Source organism: Pipistrellus kuhlii, unplaced genomic scaffold (assembly GCF_014108245.1).
Source record: "Pipistrellus kuhlii isolate mPipKuh1 unplaced genomic scaffold, mPipKuh1.p scaffold_m20_p_17, whole genome shotgun sequence".
In the NCBI taxonomy this organism is placed as follows: domain Eukaryota; kingdom Metazoa; phylum Chordata; class Mammalia; order Chiroptera; family Vespertilionidae; genus Pipistrellus; species Pipistrellus kuhlii.
The window spans coordinates 4817165-4838236 of NW_023425482.1; the positions used below are offsets into that span (position 1 = coordinate 4817165).

The 21072-nt window shown below is 43.5% G+C and overlaps 1 protein-coding gene across 9 annotated transcripts in view; it reads right to left on the reverse strand.

The window, feature by feature from the left end:
• ZC3H18 (zinc finger CCCH-type containing 18) overlaps positions 1-21072 on the reverse strand; it is a 71629-nt gene that overhangs the window by 17546 nt on the left and 33011 nt on the right. For 8 of the 9 annotated variants that reach the window (XM_036440863.2, XM_045582604.1, XM_036440862.2 and 5 more), the window contains 3 exons: positions 20094-20251; positions 13153-13270; positions 11497-11765 (listed from right to left, as the gene is read on the reverse strand). In XM_036440863.2, the coding sequence (XP_036296756.1) occupies positions 11497-11765; positions 13153-13270; positions 20094-20251 (545 nt within the window). The remainder of the gene's footprint in view (positions 1-11496; positions 11766-13152; positions 13271-20093; positions 20252-21072) is intronic. The other variant, XM_045582606.1, reaches the window with a different exon arrangement.

The window sequence follows — 21072 nt, forward strand, 5'->3', positions numbered from 1 at the left end:
GGAAGGCAGGGGAGGGTAGAGAAAAGGGGGAGAGATCAACCAAAGGACTTGTATAAGCCTGACCAGTGGTCATGGACAACAGTGGGGTGGGGACATATATATGGGGAGGGGTTTGGGATGGGAATAGGGGGATGAGGACAATTATGTGATACCATAACCAATAAAGAAATTAAAAAAAAAAAAAGCATCTGTACTTAAAATTCCAAACACTCTGACTTTTACTCTGTGGTAGGTCCTGCCTATGTTTATCTACAGAAGATCTTTAGTAACAGACCCTGCTCCCCCAGTTCCACTGGGCTTTGGTTTACAATGTTATTAAACTTATTAATAGCATGTTGCAATTATTAATGTCTTCTTTTGTGGGTGTCAACAAAGAATAGTTTTCTTTATTAAAGATCTTGCCTTTTTGGGGTAGATTTTTAGTTTCTATTATAAATTCTCTTCACCAGCATTTTGATATCTAGTTATATTATATCACAGCATATAAAAACCATTACCTGTTGATATTTTCAGAACTGTTTAATCAATCAATTCACCAACGAGCAAGTTCCATTATTTGCCAAGAGTAACATATCAAGAGCAACACCCAACATTTAAAGACTGCCATAAGGACACACTGAATTGAGGTATAAAATCCGTTATCTTGGCCCAAACCCCGAGAGTTATTACCACAAAAGCTCACAAACATGTCTTCCTGGAAAAGTAATCCAGGAAGGAAGCAAAACCTGTCTGAGGATTCCAGCCTGTCATAGGCCATCAGGGAACTGCTTTCACCTTTATACTTCCTGTGTATTCTCATTCTAAAAATGTAACAGGAAATGGGACACCTTGGTCACTAGGTTTTTCATTAGTCATCAAGTGGCCCAGCTCTATCAATTTGCAGTCCTTCTAACAAGGAGAGAAGAATAGATGGAAATCAAGGGAATGATTCATAACACAGCTGTGACAGTACTAAAAGTTTTTGCTGTAGTGACTGGGAAAGAGAAAGAATGCTACTAAACCCTGCCCCATCACAGCATAGAAAAGAAAACTACTTGAGACCACAGACAAGTGGCCAACACAGGCCTCCATAATCTTTTAGAGGAAATGCTGCCTCACCAGGAAGAATCTGTTATTCACTCTGGAGATAAGGCTATGGGTTTCAAACAAGGCTGGCTCCTTTAACAGTGCTGGAACAAGACCTGGATGTCCCTAAAGCCTTTCATTTTCTGGGCTGGTGCCATGGCTGGGCCTGAACTCATACCACCTCTAGAGCAAGCACTACACTGAGGGAGCAAATAGCTGGCTCAACTTCCCCCTGAAAATCTATCTGTATATATAAAAGGCTAATATGTAAAGTGTCCCCTTGGGAGTTTGATTGCTCGTTATGATATGCGCTGACCACCAGTGGGAGGAGCAGAACAAAGGAAGTCCCCAGCTGGCAGTTGGGTAAGGGAGCCCTGGCCAGCAGCCAGAAAGCCCCGATAGGCCCTGATCACTGGCCAGGCCTAGGGACCCTACCGGTGCACGAATACAGGTGGTACTTGGATTTAAAATCATGCAGTTGGAACAAAATGAAGATCAGGGATCACTGTGTTTATTGAGTCACTCTGCAGACCACTAAAGTCAAATAATAATGAATTTAACCTCAATTGGTTTCTCTCCCCTGACTTGGGGACCCAAAACAGAAAGTAATGTTTTCAGACTTGGATGCAAACTTAAATATCTATTTTAAGTCTGACAAGAATGACTGAGTTAATAAAGAATAAAAAGTTCATTAAAAGTTCCATCTGGGCCCTAATCGGTTTGGCTCAGTGGATAGAGCATCGGCCTGCAGACTGAAGGGTCCCAGGTTCGATTCCTGTCAAGAGCATGTAGCTTGATTGTGGGCACATCCCCAGTAGGGGGTGTGCAGGAAGTAGCTGATTGATGCTTCTCTCTCATAGATGTTTCCAACTATCTCTCTCCCTTCCTCTCTGTAAAAAAATCAATAAAAAATATATTTTAAAAAAAGTTCCATTTAGGCCTGCTGGCATAGCTCAGTGGTTGAGCACTGACCTATGAATCAGGAGGTCACGGTTAAGTTAGATTCCCAGTCACAAGCACATGCCTGAGTTGTGGACTCAGTGGGCATATCCCCTGTGTGGGATGTGCAGGAGGCAGCCAATCATTGATTCTCTCTCATCATTGATTCTCTCTCACCTGGGTGGATGCCAGCCAGCAGAAGAAACTCAATTCCTCCCTTCTTTTGGAATGCCCACCTCACGTAAAGTCCCGTGCATTCCCCTTCAAGGACTATCATTACTTTATATGATCCACCCAGCTGGCTGTAACCCTCCTCCAACTCCTTCTCAAACCATTTCTAATTCTCTATCCCTCTCCCTTCCTTTCTGAAATCAATAGAAAACACATATTTTTTAAAAGTTCCATTTGGGAAAAATGTTCATATTATATTGGGGAAGGGCACAGGGAAGAGGCAAATCAGGTATGCTCCCAAAATCTCCCTCAGTTAGCGTGGAAATGGACCCACCGCAACAGTAGCAGTCATCTCCAGGCCATCTTTTGGAAATCATCATGGTTTCCATTTATTACAGAAAACACCTCAAACGTTATCTAAAAGTTCCCCATTTCTGCAAAGAAAACCTTTTAATACTGTTGGCAAGTACGTAACTCTTAGGGATTTTATTAGTAATTGGTTTTAATGATGTGTTCTTACCTCTTATAGGAACCTCAAAGAAGAAGGAAAGTGCCCCTGCCCACTGAACAAAGGCGCTGAGTCTAAAGTAGCTCATAAACAATACAATGCCACAAATATCAGTCCTCAACGGTGTCTATACGAAACACCATCAGGGCCAGCAAAAGCTGTCCTGTGCACAGAAGCAAATTAAACACGACCCAGTCAGTAAGGGAACATTAACTAGAGAGCAGGGATTAGACTGATGTGCCCTGGAAATCCTGGTGAGGCTGGCACCTCTGACCATAGAGTCCATGAGCCAGGTCCCCAAACAGGTTTGCTCAGGCTGTGAAGTCATTCTGGTGCCCAAGCTGATGGCAAAGAAGTAGGGCTGTTTCTGCTTTCTGAGAATACAAGACATTGGAAACCGAAGCCTTTCTCTCACTGAATGATAGTATCCCAAGAGAAGAGCCTGGAAAACTAGAGACAAACTATACCCAAATGGAAAACAACCGGCTTGCCATGCCACCCACCAAAGACGAAGATGTAAAGGGGAAGAAAATCCAGCTGAATGGAAACAGCTGGCAAAGTAGGACCTCAGCTAGAAATACTGCCATTGAGAGCTGGTGGAATAGATTTGGAATTTGCATAAACACTTCTGAATTTGGGGGCGGGGGGGATAAGGAGGGGGAGGGTGACTTTTCAGTAATATTTGATGAAAGAAGTGGCTGTACCCAGGCACAGCTATGACACAATCTTATCTCCCAGGCATCCTGGAGAAAGACTCCAAGGAACAGATGTCATCTGTTTTATGACTGTCAGATAAAATATCACAACAAGACACAACAAAGGGGCCTTGAGTCAGCTCAGGAGGAGCTCACATCTTACATCACTGACAGAGGTATGAGTGCCAATGATGCAAGGTGACCATAGTGAGCGGGTCTGGAAACTCCGACTTGGGCAACTGCCAGGTTTGGGGTCAAAGGTAAAAAAAGATAAAAGGAATGAAAGTTCTTTTCTAAAATAAAAGGACACACATCATATGTGTGTGTGTGTGTGTGTGTGTGTGTGTGTGTGTATATATATATATATATATATATATATATATATATACACACACACACACATATATTTTTTTTTAACGGGGGAATTCCAAGTACACGGATGGATATTCTCTCAACTGAACTCACATTCAGTTTGGAGAAGCTCAGAATACTTTTCATGGCAGCTCCGCTGTGCTATTTCATCCAGGAACTTTTGTGGAACATTACACTGCTCACCTCCTTAACACCGAGCAGAACTGACCATGGAAGTCCCCAAGTGCGCTCAGGGGCTACCACGCTCTTTTCCTGGACTACCCAGTGGCCCTTCCTGCCTGGCCTCCAAGTGCACACTGCCTTTGAATCCCTTCCTGCCCTATGCCACACAAGGCAGGAGGCTCCTATTCCCAGCTCACCTGGTGGATGTCTGCCAGCAGAAGAAACTAAATCCCGCCCTTCCTTTGGAATGCCCACCTCGCGTAAAGTACCGTGCATTCCCCTCCAAGGATTATCATTACTTTTTACGATCCACCCAGCTGGCTGTAACCCTCCTCCAACCTCTACCATGCTGTGTGGCCCTCTCTTATGGACCTACACACAAATAAGAATGTGATCTAACTTGTATTTCCTATTTCCATTTCTCAACCGTGTCTCTCTCACAGGACATAGCAGAAGGCCCATAGCAAATCCCAGAACCCTGACTGGGTGGCTGTGATGGAGTAGGGTTTTCCGACAGTCCTTCCAAGGGAAGGTGGGGACAAGTTTTCCCCGGTTGGGAAGAACTTGGGGATAAAAGATCCATCGCTTTAATCCTCAGATTCTGAAAACATATTTAAACTTAACCACAAGCAGGTAAACCTGAGAGAGGTAACTACTAACAAGTTACCTTTTAAGTTCTAAGGGAACAGAAATAAATGTATCTGTACTGTTTCAAGTGGTGGGCAGATATAATTAAGACTTTCTGTTTCCAAGATGAGGGCTTGTCATTTGAATACATTTTATGAATTTCCAAGACTATGAACATTGACTTAGGTTTCATGTAATTATCTACATCCCATCATCCTTGGTCCCCACAGTGAATACACAGCTATCACTATAAACGGAGTAAGGTTCACATAGGCTCAACAATGCTTCTTTCTAATTCAGAATTGTATTTGTATTAATCTGTACTTATCTAAATCCTATCCATATCCTATCTATATGAATGCATTAGAGACAACTATTTAGTTTTTCATCTATATCAAATAGTCGGGCATGTACTGGATAATTCAGTCTGTAAGGAGTCAAGAAATTAAACAGGAATACACTTTATCTCAACCCAGCCGGAGTGGCTTAGTGTTTGAGCATTGACCCAGGAACCAAGAGGTCACTAGTTTGATTCTTGGTCAGGGCACTTGCCCAGGTTGCAGGTTTGATTACCAGTAGGGGGCATGCAGGAGGCAGCTCATTGATGTTTCTTTCTACCTCTCTCCTTCCTCTCTCTAAAAAAAAAAAAAAAAAAAAAAAAAAAAAAAAAAAAGTCCTGGGCACAAATTTTTTCTCCAAACCAAATAAATAAGCCCTGTTCAGGACAGAACATAATGAGAGATTAGAAAGATAAAACAGACATATTAAATTCTCAGGACAACAGAAAGATCAGTGACTGTTTTAAAGCTGAGCCTAAGTGCTGGGGATCTTTTTTTTAAAAAAAAACATTGATTTGTTGTCCCTCTCCTTTAAAAAAAAAAAAAAAAAAAAATATATATATATATATATATATATATATATATATATATATATATATATTTGATTTTTTACAGAGAGGAAGAGAGAGGGATAGAGAGTTAGAAATATTGATGAGAGAGAAACATCCATCAGCTGCCTCTTGCACAACACCTACTGGGGATGTGCCCACAACCAAGTACATGCCCTTGACCGGAATTGAACCTGGGACCTTTCAGTTCACAGGCCGATGATGCTCTATCCACTGAGCCAAACCGGTTTCGGCCCCCCTCTTTCTTTTAAAAATTAGTTTATTGAATTTTGACGATAAAGGGAGAGGGAATAAGAGAAACATCAATGTGAGAATGCAACATTGATGGGCTCCTGCATGCTGCCACTGGGGATTAAGCCTGGGAACTGGGCATGTACTCTTGATGGGGAATTGAATCCTGACCTCCTGGTACACAGGATGACACCCAACCAACTGGGCTACACTGGCTAACGCATGCTGGGGATCTTGAGCAGTCTCAACACCTGGCTCATCAGAGCAGTAAGTGTTATGACAGAGCCTGGAGTGGGAAGCTGGGTGACGTGCCCATCACAGAACACCAGGACAGTGTCATCCTGTTTCCTTGAGTAATGCACATCCAGGTGTGGTGTCTGACACATTCAGGATCAGCAAATGCATACAACACCATCATGTGGGCCTAGATATAATCAATCCCAACTAGTGATGTCCAAATTCAGTAAATCAATGAATTTCACCATATAAGAGGGTATATCAATGGGATGGCACGGAAAGGTGATGATAAACCAATCACTGCTGGAGACTAAGCAGAGAGGAAACCGAGAGGACCAGCACCATACTGGGCACAACCAGAGGAGAAGTTGAAAACAGGGAGAGAAAATCCACCATAAGGTGAGGAAAATCCAACATATATTTTTCTCCCAAAAAAAGACCAGCAGAGTCTCATGGACTAGTCAGGACCTGAGTGACATCACCGTCTCTCTAGGGCACATGTGTCAAACACAAGGCCTGCGGGCCAAATCCGTCCCGCCAGGCCTTGCAATGTGGCCCACACCGCGCTGTCATCACTGCACTCCGCTGCGTTTCCATCACAATGACAGTTTATGACTGTTCAGTAAACCATTCGGCCCGCGATTTAGGCTGGATTTTAGATTTTGGCCCCTTCTCTGATTGAGTTCGACACCCCTACTCTAGGGAGACAGAAGGCTACACAGATTCAGCCACAGCCATAAGGGCACGCCTGAACTACAAAGAAACACACAGGATAGCAATTGCGTTTAACTGCCATTACCCTCCCTAACTTCAGCTACATATTTCCTGCCCCAGAGGGTGATCCTTGACAGTGGTTCTGAGCCTTTGTAGGGGAGTTACAAATTCCTTTGAAGAAGGATATACATGCACCCTGAGATGCCTGGTGTGCCTCAAACTGGAGACCTGCAAGGTATGGACAACTATGAGGGTGAACTGACAGCCTACCACATACCCGTACTGACAGGTCATGCACAGGATGCTGGCAGCCCCAGACTCCAGAAGCCCATCTGGGAAACAACCAGGCTTCAGTGAGTGTGAAAAAAGGGACAGGGACAGGTGCTCCCTTATGAGGATTAAGCAAATCTTCTAGGAAATGATGAGCCTGCCATTTCAACCCCAAGGGGCACCAAATCTCAAATGCACATCTGAATATTTGGTAACTAGCTTTACAGATGACAGGCAGTTTGAGAAATTCCTCTGGGAAGGTCACAGTTACTATTTACATCTAGAATGAAATTAACTTCTTATGCCAAAGAACATCCTAGTTTCCTGCCTCAGCTATACAAGGAAAGCACAGCCACTGGCTTGACTAGAAAGAGTGGACAGAGGTTTCACAAAAGAATTTCCCCCTAGCTACATATATGCATTCTATAGAATTGCATAAATGTTATTGTTAAAAGGTTCTGCCCTATCTAAAAGTAACACCACTACAGGAAGGCAAAAGCTCTTAAAAGACATACTTACAAAAGTAAGCCCTGGGTGAAGAGTTATGCAATCACTAAATACAGAAGATAGAAGACAGAAGAGCTCTGGCTGATCAAGGCAAAGGAACTAAGGAGGTTGTGCTGGGAAATTCTGCTCTTGTGAAACCCCAGCCCTTAAGGCTAGTAGTAGAGGATCAAAGAGCGGAATTCAAGATTCCCTGCACCAGTGAGACAGGCTGAATCCCAACCAAGTGACCAGAGCACCCCCACCTCTGTTGATGGCAGTTGCTGCTGGGGTGGAGGACCATTGAAAAAGCATAAGTGAGAGTTTGGGGAGGAAAAGGGAAAAACCAGGTTAGAAACGGGGGATAGAGGTGGGGAGAGGCTAGAGAACAGACCTACCTAGTTTAGTGAAAAAAGCTGTATCTGATTTTAGGAAGAACTCACTTAATCAAGCTTCCTGAGTTCCAACCTACTAGTTCAAAAGAAGCAAAAATAGAAATATAAAAATCAAGCTTTTCTGTTCAAATAAATACACAAAGTTCCAAGATAAAGAGTGATTACTAGATAAATATAACATGATTTCACTCATTTGTGGAATATAATGAACAACATAAACTGATAAGGAAAAATAGACCCAGAGACATAGAAGCATTGAACAGACCGTCAAATCTCAGAAGGAAGACAGGGAAGGGTGGGAGAGAAGGATAAGAGATCAACCAAAGGACTTGTATGCATGCATATGAGCATAACCAATGGACACAGACAGTAGGGGGGTAAGCGCATGTGCTGGGGGTTGGGAGTGGCTGGGGAGAGGTCAATGAGAGTAAAAGGAGACATAGGTAATACTTTAAACAATAAAGAATTTAAATTTAAAAAAGTGATTATTGTAATAGAAAGATTCATCAAAGCAGCCTTTTAAAGAATGAACTCTCTCAGTGTATCAAAATATGTGATTTACCCTGAAAGTTCTGTAAGCACATTACTTTGCCCAGTGTTAGGAAAGCATTAAAAAATATAACAAATTGCCGAAACCGGTTTGGCTCAATGAATAGAGCATCCGTCTGCGGACTGGAAGGTCCCAGGTTCGATTCCGGTCAAGGGCATGTACCTTGGTTGCGGGAGGCAGCTGATCGATGTTTTTAATTCTCTATCCTTCTCCCTTCCTCTCTGTAAAAAATCAATAAGATATATTTAAAAAAAGGTTAATATAAAAAAATATAAGAAACTCATACAACTCAGTAGCAATATGCCAAAATAGTCAGATTAAAAAATGGGCAAAGCTTCTGACTAGACAATTTCTCAAAGACACACAATCAACAAATATATGGGGGAAAAAATGTTCTACATCACTAATTATCATAGAAATGCAAGTCAAAACCACAATGAGTTATCTCCGTACACCTGTTAGAATGGTTATTATCCAAAGCAAGCAAGCAAACAATCCAACAAACAAAAAGCCCAAACAAATCCAAGAAATAAGGGTTGATGAGAATATAGAGAATGGGGAACCTTGCACTGCTGTTGGGAATGTAAATTGGTGCAGCCACTATGAAAAACAATATGTAGTCTTCAAGAAATAAAAAAATAAAACTACCATATGATCCAGCAATCCAATTCCATTTCTGGGTATATATATATCCAAAGAAAATAAAATCACTCTAGAGTATATGCACTCCTATATTCACTATAGTATTATTCAAAATAGCCAAGACATGGAAATAACCAGTGTCCACAAACAGATGAATGGATTTTTAAAAAGTGGTAGATATATTCAATAGAATATTATTCAACCATGAAAAAGAACATCTTGCCATTTGGGACTACATGGATGGACCTTGTGGGCATTATGCTAAGAAAAATAAGCCAGATAAAGACTATTTTCACTGTAGAGTCTCATATTGGAATCTAAAAACTCATAGAAACAGAAAGAATGGTGGTTGTCATGTATGAGGGGGTGGGGGCAATGTTGGTCAAATGATACAAATTTTCAGGATCTAACATATAACATATAGGTGACTAGAATTAACAATACTTATATACAATATTGTGTATATAAGTTGCTAAGAGAGTACACCTTAAATCTTATCACCACACACACAAAAAAGGTAATTACGTGATGTGATGTTGGTGTTAACTAACCTTAGTGTGGTAATCATTCACAACATAAATGTGTCAAATCATCATATTATACACCTTAAATTACACAATGTTATATTACATGTCAACTGTATCTAAATAAAGCTGGAAAAAATAAGAGGCCTCCCCTTAAAAAAAATAAGAAAATAAACTTCACAATGAAGGTGAAACAACAAACCACTGAATTAGAGTATGGATTTGCAAATTAGATACTTGTATTTAGAATCTATAAATAACTTTTACAATTCAATAATAAAGACTATCAAATTTAAAAATGGGCAAAGGATTTGAATAGATATTTTCCCGAAGGAGATATATATATATATATATGTCCAATAAGCACATGAAAAAATGCTCAACATCGTTAGTTATCAGAGAAAAAGCAAATTAAAATATGATGAGATAGCATTTCATATCCATTAGGATGCCTATAATAAAAAAATACATAACAAGTGTTAACAAGGAAGAGGAAGACATTTCTGGTGGGAATGTAAAATGTTACAGCTACTTTGGAAAAGTCAAGAGCACCTCAAAAGGTTAAAGATAGTTATTTACCACATGACCTAGCAATTCCACTCTTAGGTTTTCACCTAAGAGAAATGAAAAACATGTTCACACATAAAGATGTACATGAATGCTCATATTCATGATAGCTAAAGGGGAGAAACAACCCAAATGCTCAACAGATAGCTAAACAAAAGACCATATATTATGACCAGAGGCCTGACGCATGAAAATTCGTGCACTCGGGGATGGAGGGGGTTGGGAGTGTGTGTGTGTGTGTGTGTGTGTGTGTGTGTGTGTTTGTTCTTCAGCCCAGCCTGTGCCTTCTCACAGTTCAGGACCCCTCGGGGGATGTCCACCTGCCAGCTTAGGCCTGCTCCCCAGGGGATTGGGTCTAAGCTGGCAGTCACATCTCTCTGGCAGCTTGGGAGCCCTCAGGGGACATCCTTATAGCGCTGCTGTGGGGAGAGGCTACCACCACCACTGCCACTGCACTGGCCAGCCATGAACTGGCTTCCGGCTGAGCTGCGCTCCCCCTATGGAAGCGCATTGACCACCAGGGGGCAGCTCCTGCATTCAGTATCTGCCCCATGGTGGTCACTGAACATTATAACAACCCAGTTGTTCCATCTTTAGGGTCAATTTGCATATTACCCTTTATTATATAGGAGAATTCCATTTATATGAAATGTCCACAATGAACAAATCCAGAGACAGAAAGGGGATTAGTGGTTGCCAGGAACCAGATGGGTGTTTTGGGGGAAATGTGGAGTTACTACTAATGGGTACAAGGTTTCTTTTGGGGCAACAAAGGTGTTTTAAAATTGTGGTGATGGCACCACAAGTCCATGAATGCTCAATTTGTACATTTTAAATGGGGGTATTATATCATCTGTGAATTATATCTCAATAAAGCTGTAAAAAGCACACACTAAATTTCATCAAATTCTATGATTTTCTAAAGAGGACCACCTTTCCTGCTCCAGTATTTAAATACGTTTAAAAAGAAAAAAAGAAAAAAAAAAAAGCTGTGCAAAGCTTGAGCCTGCCTCGCCCTCTGGGCCTTTACTGTGGAGCATGTCCTCACTGCCCACAGTAACCCAACTCTCATGGGACAGCATGGAATCTGCCCCTCATAGAACAAGTTAAGTGGAGAGGCCAGCAGTCTACCTGGTCCTGTGTTTTAGATGCTAGAGCACCACACTGTGGCCACCAACAAACATGCACATCCTGCAATTCCTAAATTCTTCTCCTAAGCCCAGATGAACTGGGAATCCAGGACTTTACTGATTTAGGAAATAACAGTGTGGTGCACACAGTGCATGCTTCACAACACACATGATGGGGCAGCAACTACTAATCAAGACACATTAACACTTCTTCAGGACTGTAGGGAAAGGAGTGTGGGAAGCAGGCAGGGCCAAGTCAGTGGAGCTGCAGGCCCCTATTCCAGGGCCCCAGTGCTGGGTGGCCTACCTTGGTGGCTGTGGGGAGCGGGGCTTTGGCTTCTCCTTTTCCTTCTCCCGCTCTTTCTCTCTGTCTCGGTCTCTGTGCTGTCTGTCCTTCTCATCCCGCTTGGCTCGCTCTCGCTCCCACTCCTCTTTCCTCCGCTGCCGCTCCTTGTCGCGTTCTCGCTCCCTCTCCCGCTCCCGCTCCCGCTGCCGGCGCTCTCGTTCTCGTTCTCGGTCTCGCTCCCGCTCGCGCTCTCGCTGTCTGTTCTCTCGCTCTCTTTCCCTTTCCCGTTCCTTTGTGGAAAAGCCAAACACACAAACATACACCAGCTGTGATTGAAACACTTAAAATGGAAAGTACAGAGAAAATGCAAAGAGCACGAGAATGAAGATTAGGGAATAATCTCTGGTGGTAATTTTGTTACGGTTTCTCCTTAAAACACACTGTTAAAGAATGAATTAGATGCTAAATTGGGTACAACACAACCTAAGAGTGAACTCTTCCAACCCCTAATTACAACCTAATCAGCATCCCAAGGGCTGGTGTGAGTTCTAGCTGCCAGCACACAGACAGCGGGCCTTTCTGGCCTCAGCTCTTCACATGTAGGATGGAGACGACCTAGACTCTGCACAGGCTCGGGCCTGGGCACCTAAAGCACTCTGCTTAGTGGTATCTGAAACAAAGTAGGCACCTCAAAATGGTGGCTCTTGTTTTTCTAAGCATAATCCTTGAACAACTTTTTGAACTATTACTTTGTTCTCATTCATATATTTAATATTCAAAATTAAAAGTGAATGCCAAGATCACAGCGCACTGGCAGGTTTTGAGCTTTAGGTGGCTGGGAAGAAGTGAAGTGCACTCCTGACCTCATGCTGGCCCACCTGTAGGGCACAGTGGGGGAATGTGTTGGAAAGGGACCCCAGCAGGTCCCTGCTACATTTCAAGGCAGCCCTGCCTGGCATGAGGCACTGCACACTTATAGCCCAACCCCAGTGAGGAATCTGCTCTACGGGGTACAGGGGCACCGATGGTCAACCAGGGTCCTTGACTCTCTATAAGCTTGCCATTTGATGGGTTCCCAGGGAAGTCACCTTCCTTTGGTCCTAAAAACACATGATTATCACATAAATCATAGCATAAAACTACTAAACTGCTTCTAACTAATCTCTTTCTAGTAGCAGCTTTTTCATATCACCCTAATTCAACTCAAAGGCTGAAGCACATATATTCACAAATATACACTAAACTCTCAAGAGAAGTACTATTATAGGCCAGTTCTCCATTAAGACAAAGACATGGTTGGTAGAGGCCCAAAGGAATGTACTGAATTGGTTAAGCATGATAATTATAAATGATATTACTAAGGAGCCTGAAAAAGTAATATGCTTAAGAGGGTAAAACACACTCCCCTGCAAGCTTGTATCAATACCCCAATCACCAAGATCACCAAGTATAATTTAAAAAAAGGGAAAGAACACAGATAAATCCAAGGAAGTCTCTGTTCAAATCACTACAAATTTAATATGTGGATCTACATTAGTTCTTCAGTCAATGGGCTGAAATTAGTACACTGTGCTGACATAATTAAGCACACATGAAGTCCTAGAAATAAAAAAAGCAGGCGATTTAAAAAAAAATCAATCAGTGAAATTCAGAGCTGCGGATCTAAGTCTTACTTACCCGGTAATTCTGGTACGGTTCTGTTTCTGTATATTGCACCCTGAAATTCTCATACTGCCCGCCACGCCAGAACCGGTCTATTTCATAGTCATAATAAGGATCTGCATAAGGTTCAAGTCTGAAAACAAAAACAAAAAATAAAGTAAATCTTTTCACATAAAAACAGTATTGCAAACATACTATATAAAAATGTTAGCAAAAAGAATCCAATAACACATTGAGAAAATAATATAGGCTGAAACCGGTTTAGCTCAGTGGATAGAGCGTCGGTCTGCAGACTGAAATGTCCCAGGTTTGATTCCGGTAAAAGGCATGTACATTGGTTGCGGGCACATCCCCAGTAGGGGGTGTGCAGGAGGCAGCTGGTCGATGTTTCTAGCTCCCTATCCCTCTCTCTTCCTCTTTGTAAAAAAAAAAAAAAAAAAAAAAAAAAAAACAAAAAAAATCAATAAAATATATATTTTTTTAAAAAAGAAAAAGAAAATAATATAGCATGACTATGTGGGATTTATTCCAGGAATGCAAGGTTGAGTTGATATTAGGAAATTTATGAGTAAACCTCATATAATAGACCTAAAGAGAAAATCAAAAGGATTCCATCTACAGATGAAGAAAATGTCTGATGGAAATTCAATACCTCTTCCTGATGAAAATACTCAAGAAAATAGGAAATAATGCTTTCTTAATGTGATAAAACGTATGTATATACTAGAGGCCCGGTGCACCAATTTGTCCACAGGTGGGGTCCCTCTGGGTGGCCTGAAGGGATCTGGCTGAAACCCACAGTCCAATGCCACCTGCAGCTCCTACCTGCCACTTCCACTCATCCTGGTCCCTCTATGTTTGCTGTGGGCTCGCGCACAATCAGTTCCGATCTGGAGAGGCTCATGTTGCCGCAGTAGCACTTGCCAGCCATGAGCCCTATGTCTAGCGGCCTCCCAAGGGGTCCCAGAATGCAAGAGGGCATAGGCCAGGCTGAGGGACCCTACCCGATCGGGCTGGGGAGGGACTCAGGAAGGCTCCAGGGCATGTCAGGCCCATCTCGATGTTCCAATCAGCTAGCAAGCAAGCTAACTACCAGTTGGAACATCTGCCCCCTGGTGGTCAGTGCACATCATAGCAAGCGGTTGAGCAACCTTAGCATATCATTAGCATATTATGCTATGGTTAGTTGTATGGTTGTTCTGCCGTTCAGTCTATTTGCATATTACCCTTTTATTATATAGGATTCTAGGATAAAGCCAGCATCTTACTTCAGGGGAATAGGAGAGAAATTTTGTAAGATTGGGACAAGGTAAGGAGGTCTGCGGCTTCCTCAATGACCATTGTGCTGAAGGCACTGTCAATGCTGGTAGGTAGAGAAAAATTAATAATAGAAACCAAAGGCCTGGGGCAGGGAGGGCTGGAGAGGGTCAATGAGGGTAAAAGGAGACATACTTAATACTTTGAATAATAAAGATAAAAAGAGAAAGAAACGAATACCTTCATATACACAAATAACTAGCTAGGAGACAGAGGAAAGAGAAAACTTCATTTCAGCAAGGAAGAAGAAAAATACTTAGGAACAGCCTTAGCCAGTTTGGCTCAGTAGAAAGAACATCAGCCTGAAGGGTCCTGGGTTCAATTCCCGTCAAGGGCAAATACCAGGATTGCAGGCTGGATCCCCAGTAGGGGTCGTGCAGGAAGCAGCCAATCAATGATTCTCTCTCGTTATTGATGTTTCTATCTCTCTCCCTTTCCCTTCCTCTCTGAAATCAATAAAAATATACTTAAAAAAATACTTAGTAACAAAAAACATTTGACCAGAAGTATGCAGAACCTATTTGAGGAAAACTTTAAAAAACTCTTGAAAGACACACAAGTCATGGCCATCTCTAGTCAGCTTCATGGCCTTCCGCTGGCTGCTTTCTAGGAAATCTCTCCTCTGGTGTTTTCAGTGCACCTGGCAGAGCTAATCCAAGGCTGGCTCTGCCAAATGGACATAGTTCTTTTTCATCTCAAACAGCCAGATATCTTTCTAACAACCTAACCTCTCACCACTCAGATCAAATTTTTAAAAATATATTTTTATTGATTTTAGAGAGGAAGAGAGAGAATCACTGATTGCCTGCATCCCACTGGGGATCTAACTCACTATCCGGGCATGTGCCCTTGACCGGAATCGAACCGGGGGTCCTTCAGTCCACAGACTGATGCTCTATCCACTGAACCAAACTGGCTAGGGCCAATCAAATAATATTTAATGACAACCATCAATAACTGCAGCACCACATTTGCTACCCAGAAAGGAGAGAATACAGTCTCTGAGGCACAGACTTTTCTTGTGTCCTTACTAGTAAAATTACAAAACCAACCCAATACATAGCCAATGAAGACCCAGAACACTTCCCAAAATGCATGAGGGTATGTGCAATCTCAAAGGAGGGAGTACGGACAAATCTGTTTTGGGGAAACTAAGCAAATGCAAAAGACCCCTCTCATGCAGGATTTCTTAGTCACAGTATTCCTCAAACTGGGCAAGGGCATGTAGCATTCCCTTGGCTGCCTCCCTCAAAACCAAACCTGGGCTGCCCACCAGCTCATAGGGCCTGATCTGCAGAAGTCCATAAAATGTTGTCATGAACTCAATCTGATAATGACTATCTCCTCAGACACAATCTCAAAGGATGAATGCTGGCAAGGGTGCATTCCTAGGCCCTGAGCATGTGGCCTTACTGTCTAGCTCTGGTTTACTAAGCTCTATTCTAGGCAGATCTACTGCCAATGACCTTATTCCTCAAAGCTGACACCCTGTGCATTTTGGAGACCCCGTGTCTTCTGAATCATTGATTCCTTCAGGACTTAGTGGAGTACAGTGCCCCAGAGCCCCATGCAGAGATGACATTTCTTAATGATTTCTATACATGAGGTCTTACAGGTCAAATGGTGTCTGAATAAAGTGCCTGAGGTGGTAGAAATGGAATTTTAAGTTTTGAAGTGGAGCACTCTCCTTCAGGGAGCATATTCATGCCATTCCTTTCCTCTTTGCCTTCCCTCACAGGCATGTATCTCACAAACTCCAAGGGACCCAATGAGATTTGCAAGCAGGGGAGCAATGGGCAGTGGAAGCTCATCCCAGGCTAACCCACTGAACCTGTCTTCAAGGCCCTCTTTTCTCTGACTTCCCAGAGAGCCAAAGCAGCCCAGCCTAGGCTCTCCTGTTGCTTCTTCTATGCCTTCCCTTATTTCACTGTCCTAAATTACTTTTGCTGCAGTCAATAAGTTCTTGCTTGATCTTCTACAAAAATAACAAAAATAGGAAAGCATTATTAAAAAGCAAAAGAATTTACTAAGTGATCCTGCTAAGTAAATTCTTTTATATAAAAAAATATACATATTTTATTGATTTCAGAGAAGAAGGGGGAGAGGGAGGGAGGGAGGAAAGGAAAGAGAGAGGGAAGGAGAGAATCATCAATGATGTGAGCATCATTGATCAGCTACCTCCTGCAGACCCCCCACTGGGGCACTGTCCTGACCAGGAATCAAACCAAGACCTTCTGGTTCAATTGATCAATGCTCAACCACTGAGCCACACTAACTAAACAGTAAATTCTTTCTAATTCCAAAAACAAGTTAAAAAACAAACAAAAAACCACAAGCAAAAAAATAATAATTTTCCCATCCTCTATACCAGGCGTCCTCAAACTTTTTAAAGTGGGGGCCAGATCACGGTCCCTCAGAGAGCTGGAGGGCCGGACTATATGAACTACTAATTCCTACTGTAACACCTCGGCTGCGCTCACTGCCCAAAAAACCTGGCGGGCCGGATCAGACTCATCTGCGGGCCGCATGTGGCCCGTGGGCCGTAGTTTGAAGACGCCTGCTCTATACCATCTCAGAATACTTCCTCAGGAATTCTTGGAACGGGCAGTTTTCCTATGGGTACTATAACCAAGTACCTAGCTCCACATGATCAGATCTAATCACATTAACTAGGCTCTATGTGACAACTATTCAGAGTTTTTCTATCCCTACAACTCAGCATCAGGTCCAACACCCGATGTCTCTGAATTGAAATCAGTGGTTCTCACACTTCAGTGGGCACCAGAAACACCTAGGGCAGTGGTCGGCAAACTGCGGCTTGGGAGCCACATGCGGCTCTTTGGCCCCTTGAGTGTGGCTTTTCCACAAATACCACGGCCTGGGAGAGTCTATTTTGAAGAAGTGGCATTAGAAGAAGTTTAAGTTTTAAAAATTTGGCTGTAAAAAGAAATTTCAATTGTTGTACTGTTGATGTTTGGCTCTGTTGACTATTGGGTTTGCCAACCACTGACCTAGGGGGTTTGCTAAAAACATCCAGCTGGGTTCCACCCTCTCTAGAACTTCTGATAGGGTAACTCTGAGAGAATGCATTTCTTACAAGCTCCCAGGTGATGCTACTGTTGGTCCAGAGACCAGTTCCAGAGAGCCACAGCTTTTTTTACTTTTCCCCACGTGGGCTGTAACCTTGATCACAGGGCCCGTCGTGTCACTGGGTACTCCCCACCATGACAGCCACTTCCTGCAGTCGCTATCTCTTTCTGCTTTTGCAGTCACCTAGAAAGCATGTCTTTATGTTAAATGCTCTCCATTAAAATAGCCAGGTGGTTTCTGATGGTGAACCCCGCTAACATAGCCCTTTCACTGACTGCCAATAGAAACAGCTGGGCCACTTTCCTACCTAACACACTTCAGGACCCTGATCCCAAAGGTCTGGACCAGGTCTGGGTGTGGTGCCTGGCACGTACCTGTCACAGCAAATGCTGAAAAAACAAACAAAATACAAGTAAAAGCCTGGATCTAAGGACCCGTTTTCAGAAGCTTCAGAATCTGAGAGTCTTGAAGCATCAACCTTCCCTGTGAAAGAAGGCAGATACCAAACATGAGGCAGGGCTAGAGCACAGCTGCTTGTGCAGACGAGGCCACCACAGAACCAGACTTGCCAGACTGCTCATCAGGCACATTTCCTGGGCCCATGCTCTAGCCAGGACGGGAAACATAAGAGTGTTAAGGATGGACCATGTGGTTCTAAAGCCTCTTCTCTCACCACTCACAAGAACCTTACTCAGAGCAGATCTGTATAACTAGCTCCTGTAACTCCCACAAACACCTCCCAGACGAAGACAGTGTCAACAGCTTCACTTACACTAGAAAAAGGTGAGGCCTTACACCTGTGGCCATATGCCCTTAGCAGCAAATGCAATTCTCACTCAGACACTCTTGTCTGTGACCTAACAACTTTCCCCAAACCCAATTAGGAAACACATTTTTAACTACTCTTTAAACCAGAGGTCGCCAACCTTTTGGACCTCACAGACTACCGGTTGGCAAGCACTGTTCCAAAGGTTTCCTTAAACCAGTGATCACAAACCTCTCAGACCTCTTGGACCACCAGTTGGCGACCGCTGCTTTAAACCTCCACCCCTTCTACCTCTGAGCTATGGGCTACCACAACAGGTGTGGGCACTAGAGCATCCCCCCCTCTCCTCTGTGCACCCAGAAAGCCCAAGGGAGCATAGCTTGGGGCAGAGGGCCTGGAGATAGCCTAGTGGGTTCAGGTCAACATGATGAATCTGGCAACACCAGCACTGTTTTGTGTTCCTTTTTTCTGCACCTTTTACTGTCATTTCTTCCAGAAGCCAGCAACTGTGATTTTCCAGTAGCAAATGTAAATGAATAAAGAGTTGCTTGCTACAAGTCTAAGATGGTGTTAAAGTCAGTTCAGATCATTGGTTGCTCAGGAGAAACCTGGCCTATGGTTTCTTTCGTTTGCTTAGAGGTGAGTGCAACAAACCTGGACTTTCCCCTGGGAAGAGCACTGGGGAAAAGTGCTGTACTCATCATGTTACACAATCCTATATAATAAAGAGGTAATATGCAAATTGACCCTCACTCCATCGCACAAGATGGCTACCCCTATGTGGTCAAAGATGGCCCCCACAAGATGGCTAGCAGGAGAGGGTAGTTGTGGGTGATCAGACCAGCAGGGGAGGGCAGTTAGGGGCGACCAAGCCGGCAGGGGAAGGCAGGTGAGGGCCACCAGGCTGGCATGGGAGAGCAGTTAGGGGTGACCGGGGCAGCAGAGGAGGGCAGCTGGGGGTTACCGGGCCAGCAGGAGAGGGCAGTTGGGGGTTACTGGGCCAGCAGGGGAGGGCAGTTGGGGTGATCGGGTTGGCAGGGGAGCAGTTAGGCTTTGATCAGGTTGGCAGGGGAGTGGTTAGGGGATGATCAGGCTGGCAGGCAGATAAGTGGCTGGGAGCCAGCAGTCCTAAATTGTGAGAGGGATGTCCGACTATGAGAGGGCAGTTGGATATCCCCCAAGGGTCCCAGAATGGAGAGGGTGCAGGCTGGGCTGTGAGGACTCCTAACCACAGTGCATGAATTTCATGCACCAGGCCTCTAGTTTCTAAAGATATGACTACGATTTTCAACCACATGTACTTCCTTTGTAATTATTTTTTAAAAGGCCAATAATAAAATATCTGGTAGAAGAAACAATAAAATCAGCATTTACAATGAAAAAAAGTCACACCTTCCATGCTCCTGGATTTTAATGACAAATTTCATAAGTTTTCCTGGTTCCTGCCTGGGTTACTTGGGGAGAGGTGAGGAAAGACTTATGGGACTTCAAGAACGGCTGTTAGTAACTCTCAGAGCTTTTAGGAGCCCAAATGGGCATGAGCTCTCCCAGTCACATGGCCTTGAGAGAAAACATTTCCTTCATGGAAGCAAAGTACTAAGGTAAGTCAATTGCCAAAACATCTGAAATTATCTCAGGGATAGCATTCTCAGTCCATAAAGAGTGGACAGGTACCTGCCCCCATACACCTTGGGGAACCTACATGTCACTGCTCTCCAGGACACAAGTCCTACACAATTTAATTCTCTTTCAAAAGGGAATGAAGAGGCAAACCATTCCTTACACTGTGTCTCTGACATCTCTTGTAATTCGATAATTCCAATCTCGGAAAACTTCATTTTCTTTGTCAAACTCCCGTTCATCTTCACCAATGGTCACAGTAAACCTTTTCTCTTCAAAATCAGGCTCCTGTTCTTTTCGAATGGTTGCTTTTTTTAAAACCTACCATTGTGAGAAAAAGCCAACACCATTACTGTTAGGGAAAACAAAAGGAAGCCTATCTTGATTTGACCCATGGAGGCTTAGGCAGCATGGCTGAGTGCTCAGTGGGCAAGTTGTGCCTCAGCTTTAACCCCAGGCAGACAAAGAAAGGACCCCATGTACCTTTCTGTGGGACTAGAGTGCCATGTCCCTGCACAGAGCTGCATCTAAGCAGTACCATAGAGCTTACTCCTACCTTGGGGGAAGGGGAGGAGGGGTGATGTAGTTGGTCGCTTCTTAATAATAGTCCTGGCACTGAACCAGGGAGCCCCAGATATTCATTAATGATGAGGACTGAGTGTGGAGAGGAAGGTAAATCTGCTTATGGCATAAAAGGCACAAGGAGCCATTAAAGTCTCAGAGAAAAGGAGGGCGGTGAAGTATGTGCTATGGGAGGGAGAATGGTTTTGTTTTAGTCTGTTATTTCACTGAAGAGAAACCAACTTAGGAGGCTCAGAAAGCAGCCTGGACATTCAGGGCCAAAGCATGACCTGGAGTAAAAAAGTAGTGGGAAGAGGGGAGGCCCAAGTTCACATCCTGGCTTGAGAGAGAAGACAGTTTCTCCAGAAGCCTGGCCATTTGGGGGTAGCAGTATGTACTGACTCTGGGGAATGGCTCTGAGCAATTGGGGCTGTAGTACCAGTTGTGGTTGTTCAATGCTGCCAAGCCACATAGGCTGAGTCTCCTTGGCCTTCTGGGCTTGGTCACGACCTAGCATGCCTTAGACAGAGAGTTAGAAATAATTTTCTATTCTCTAGCTCTTCAAAGAAGCCTCAGAAATA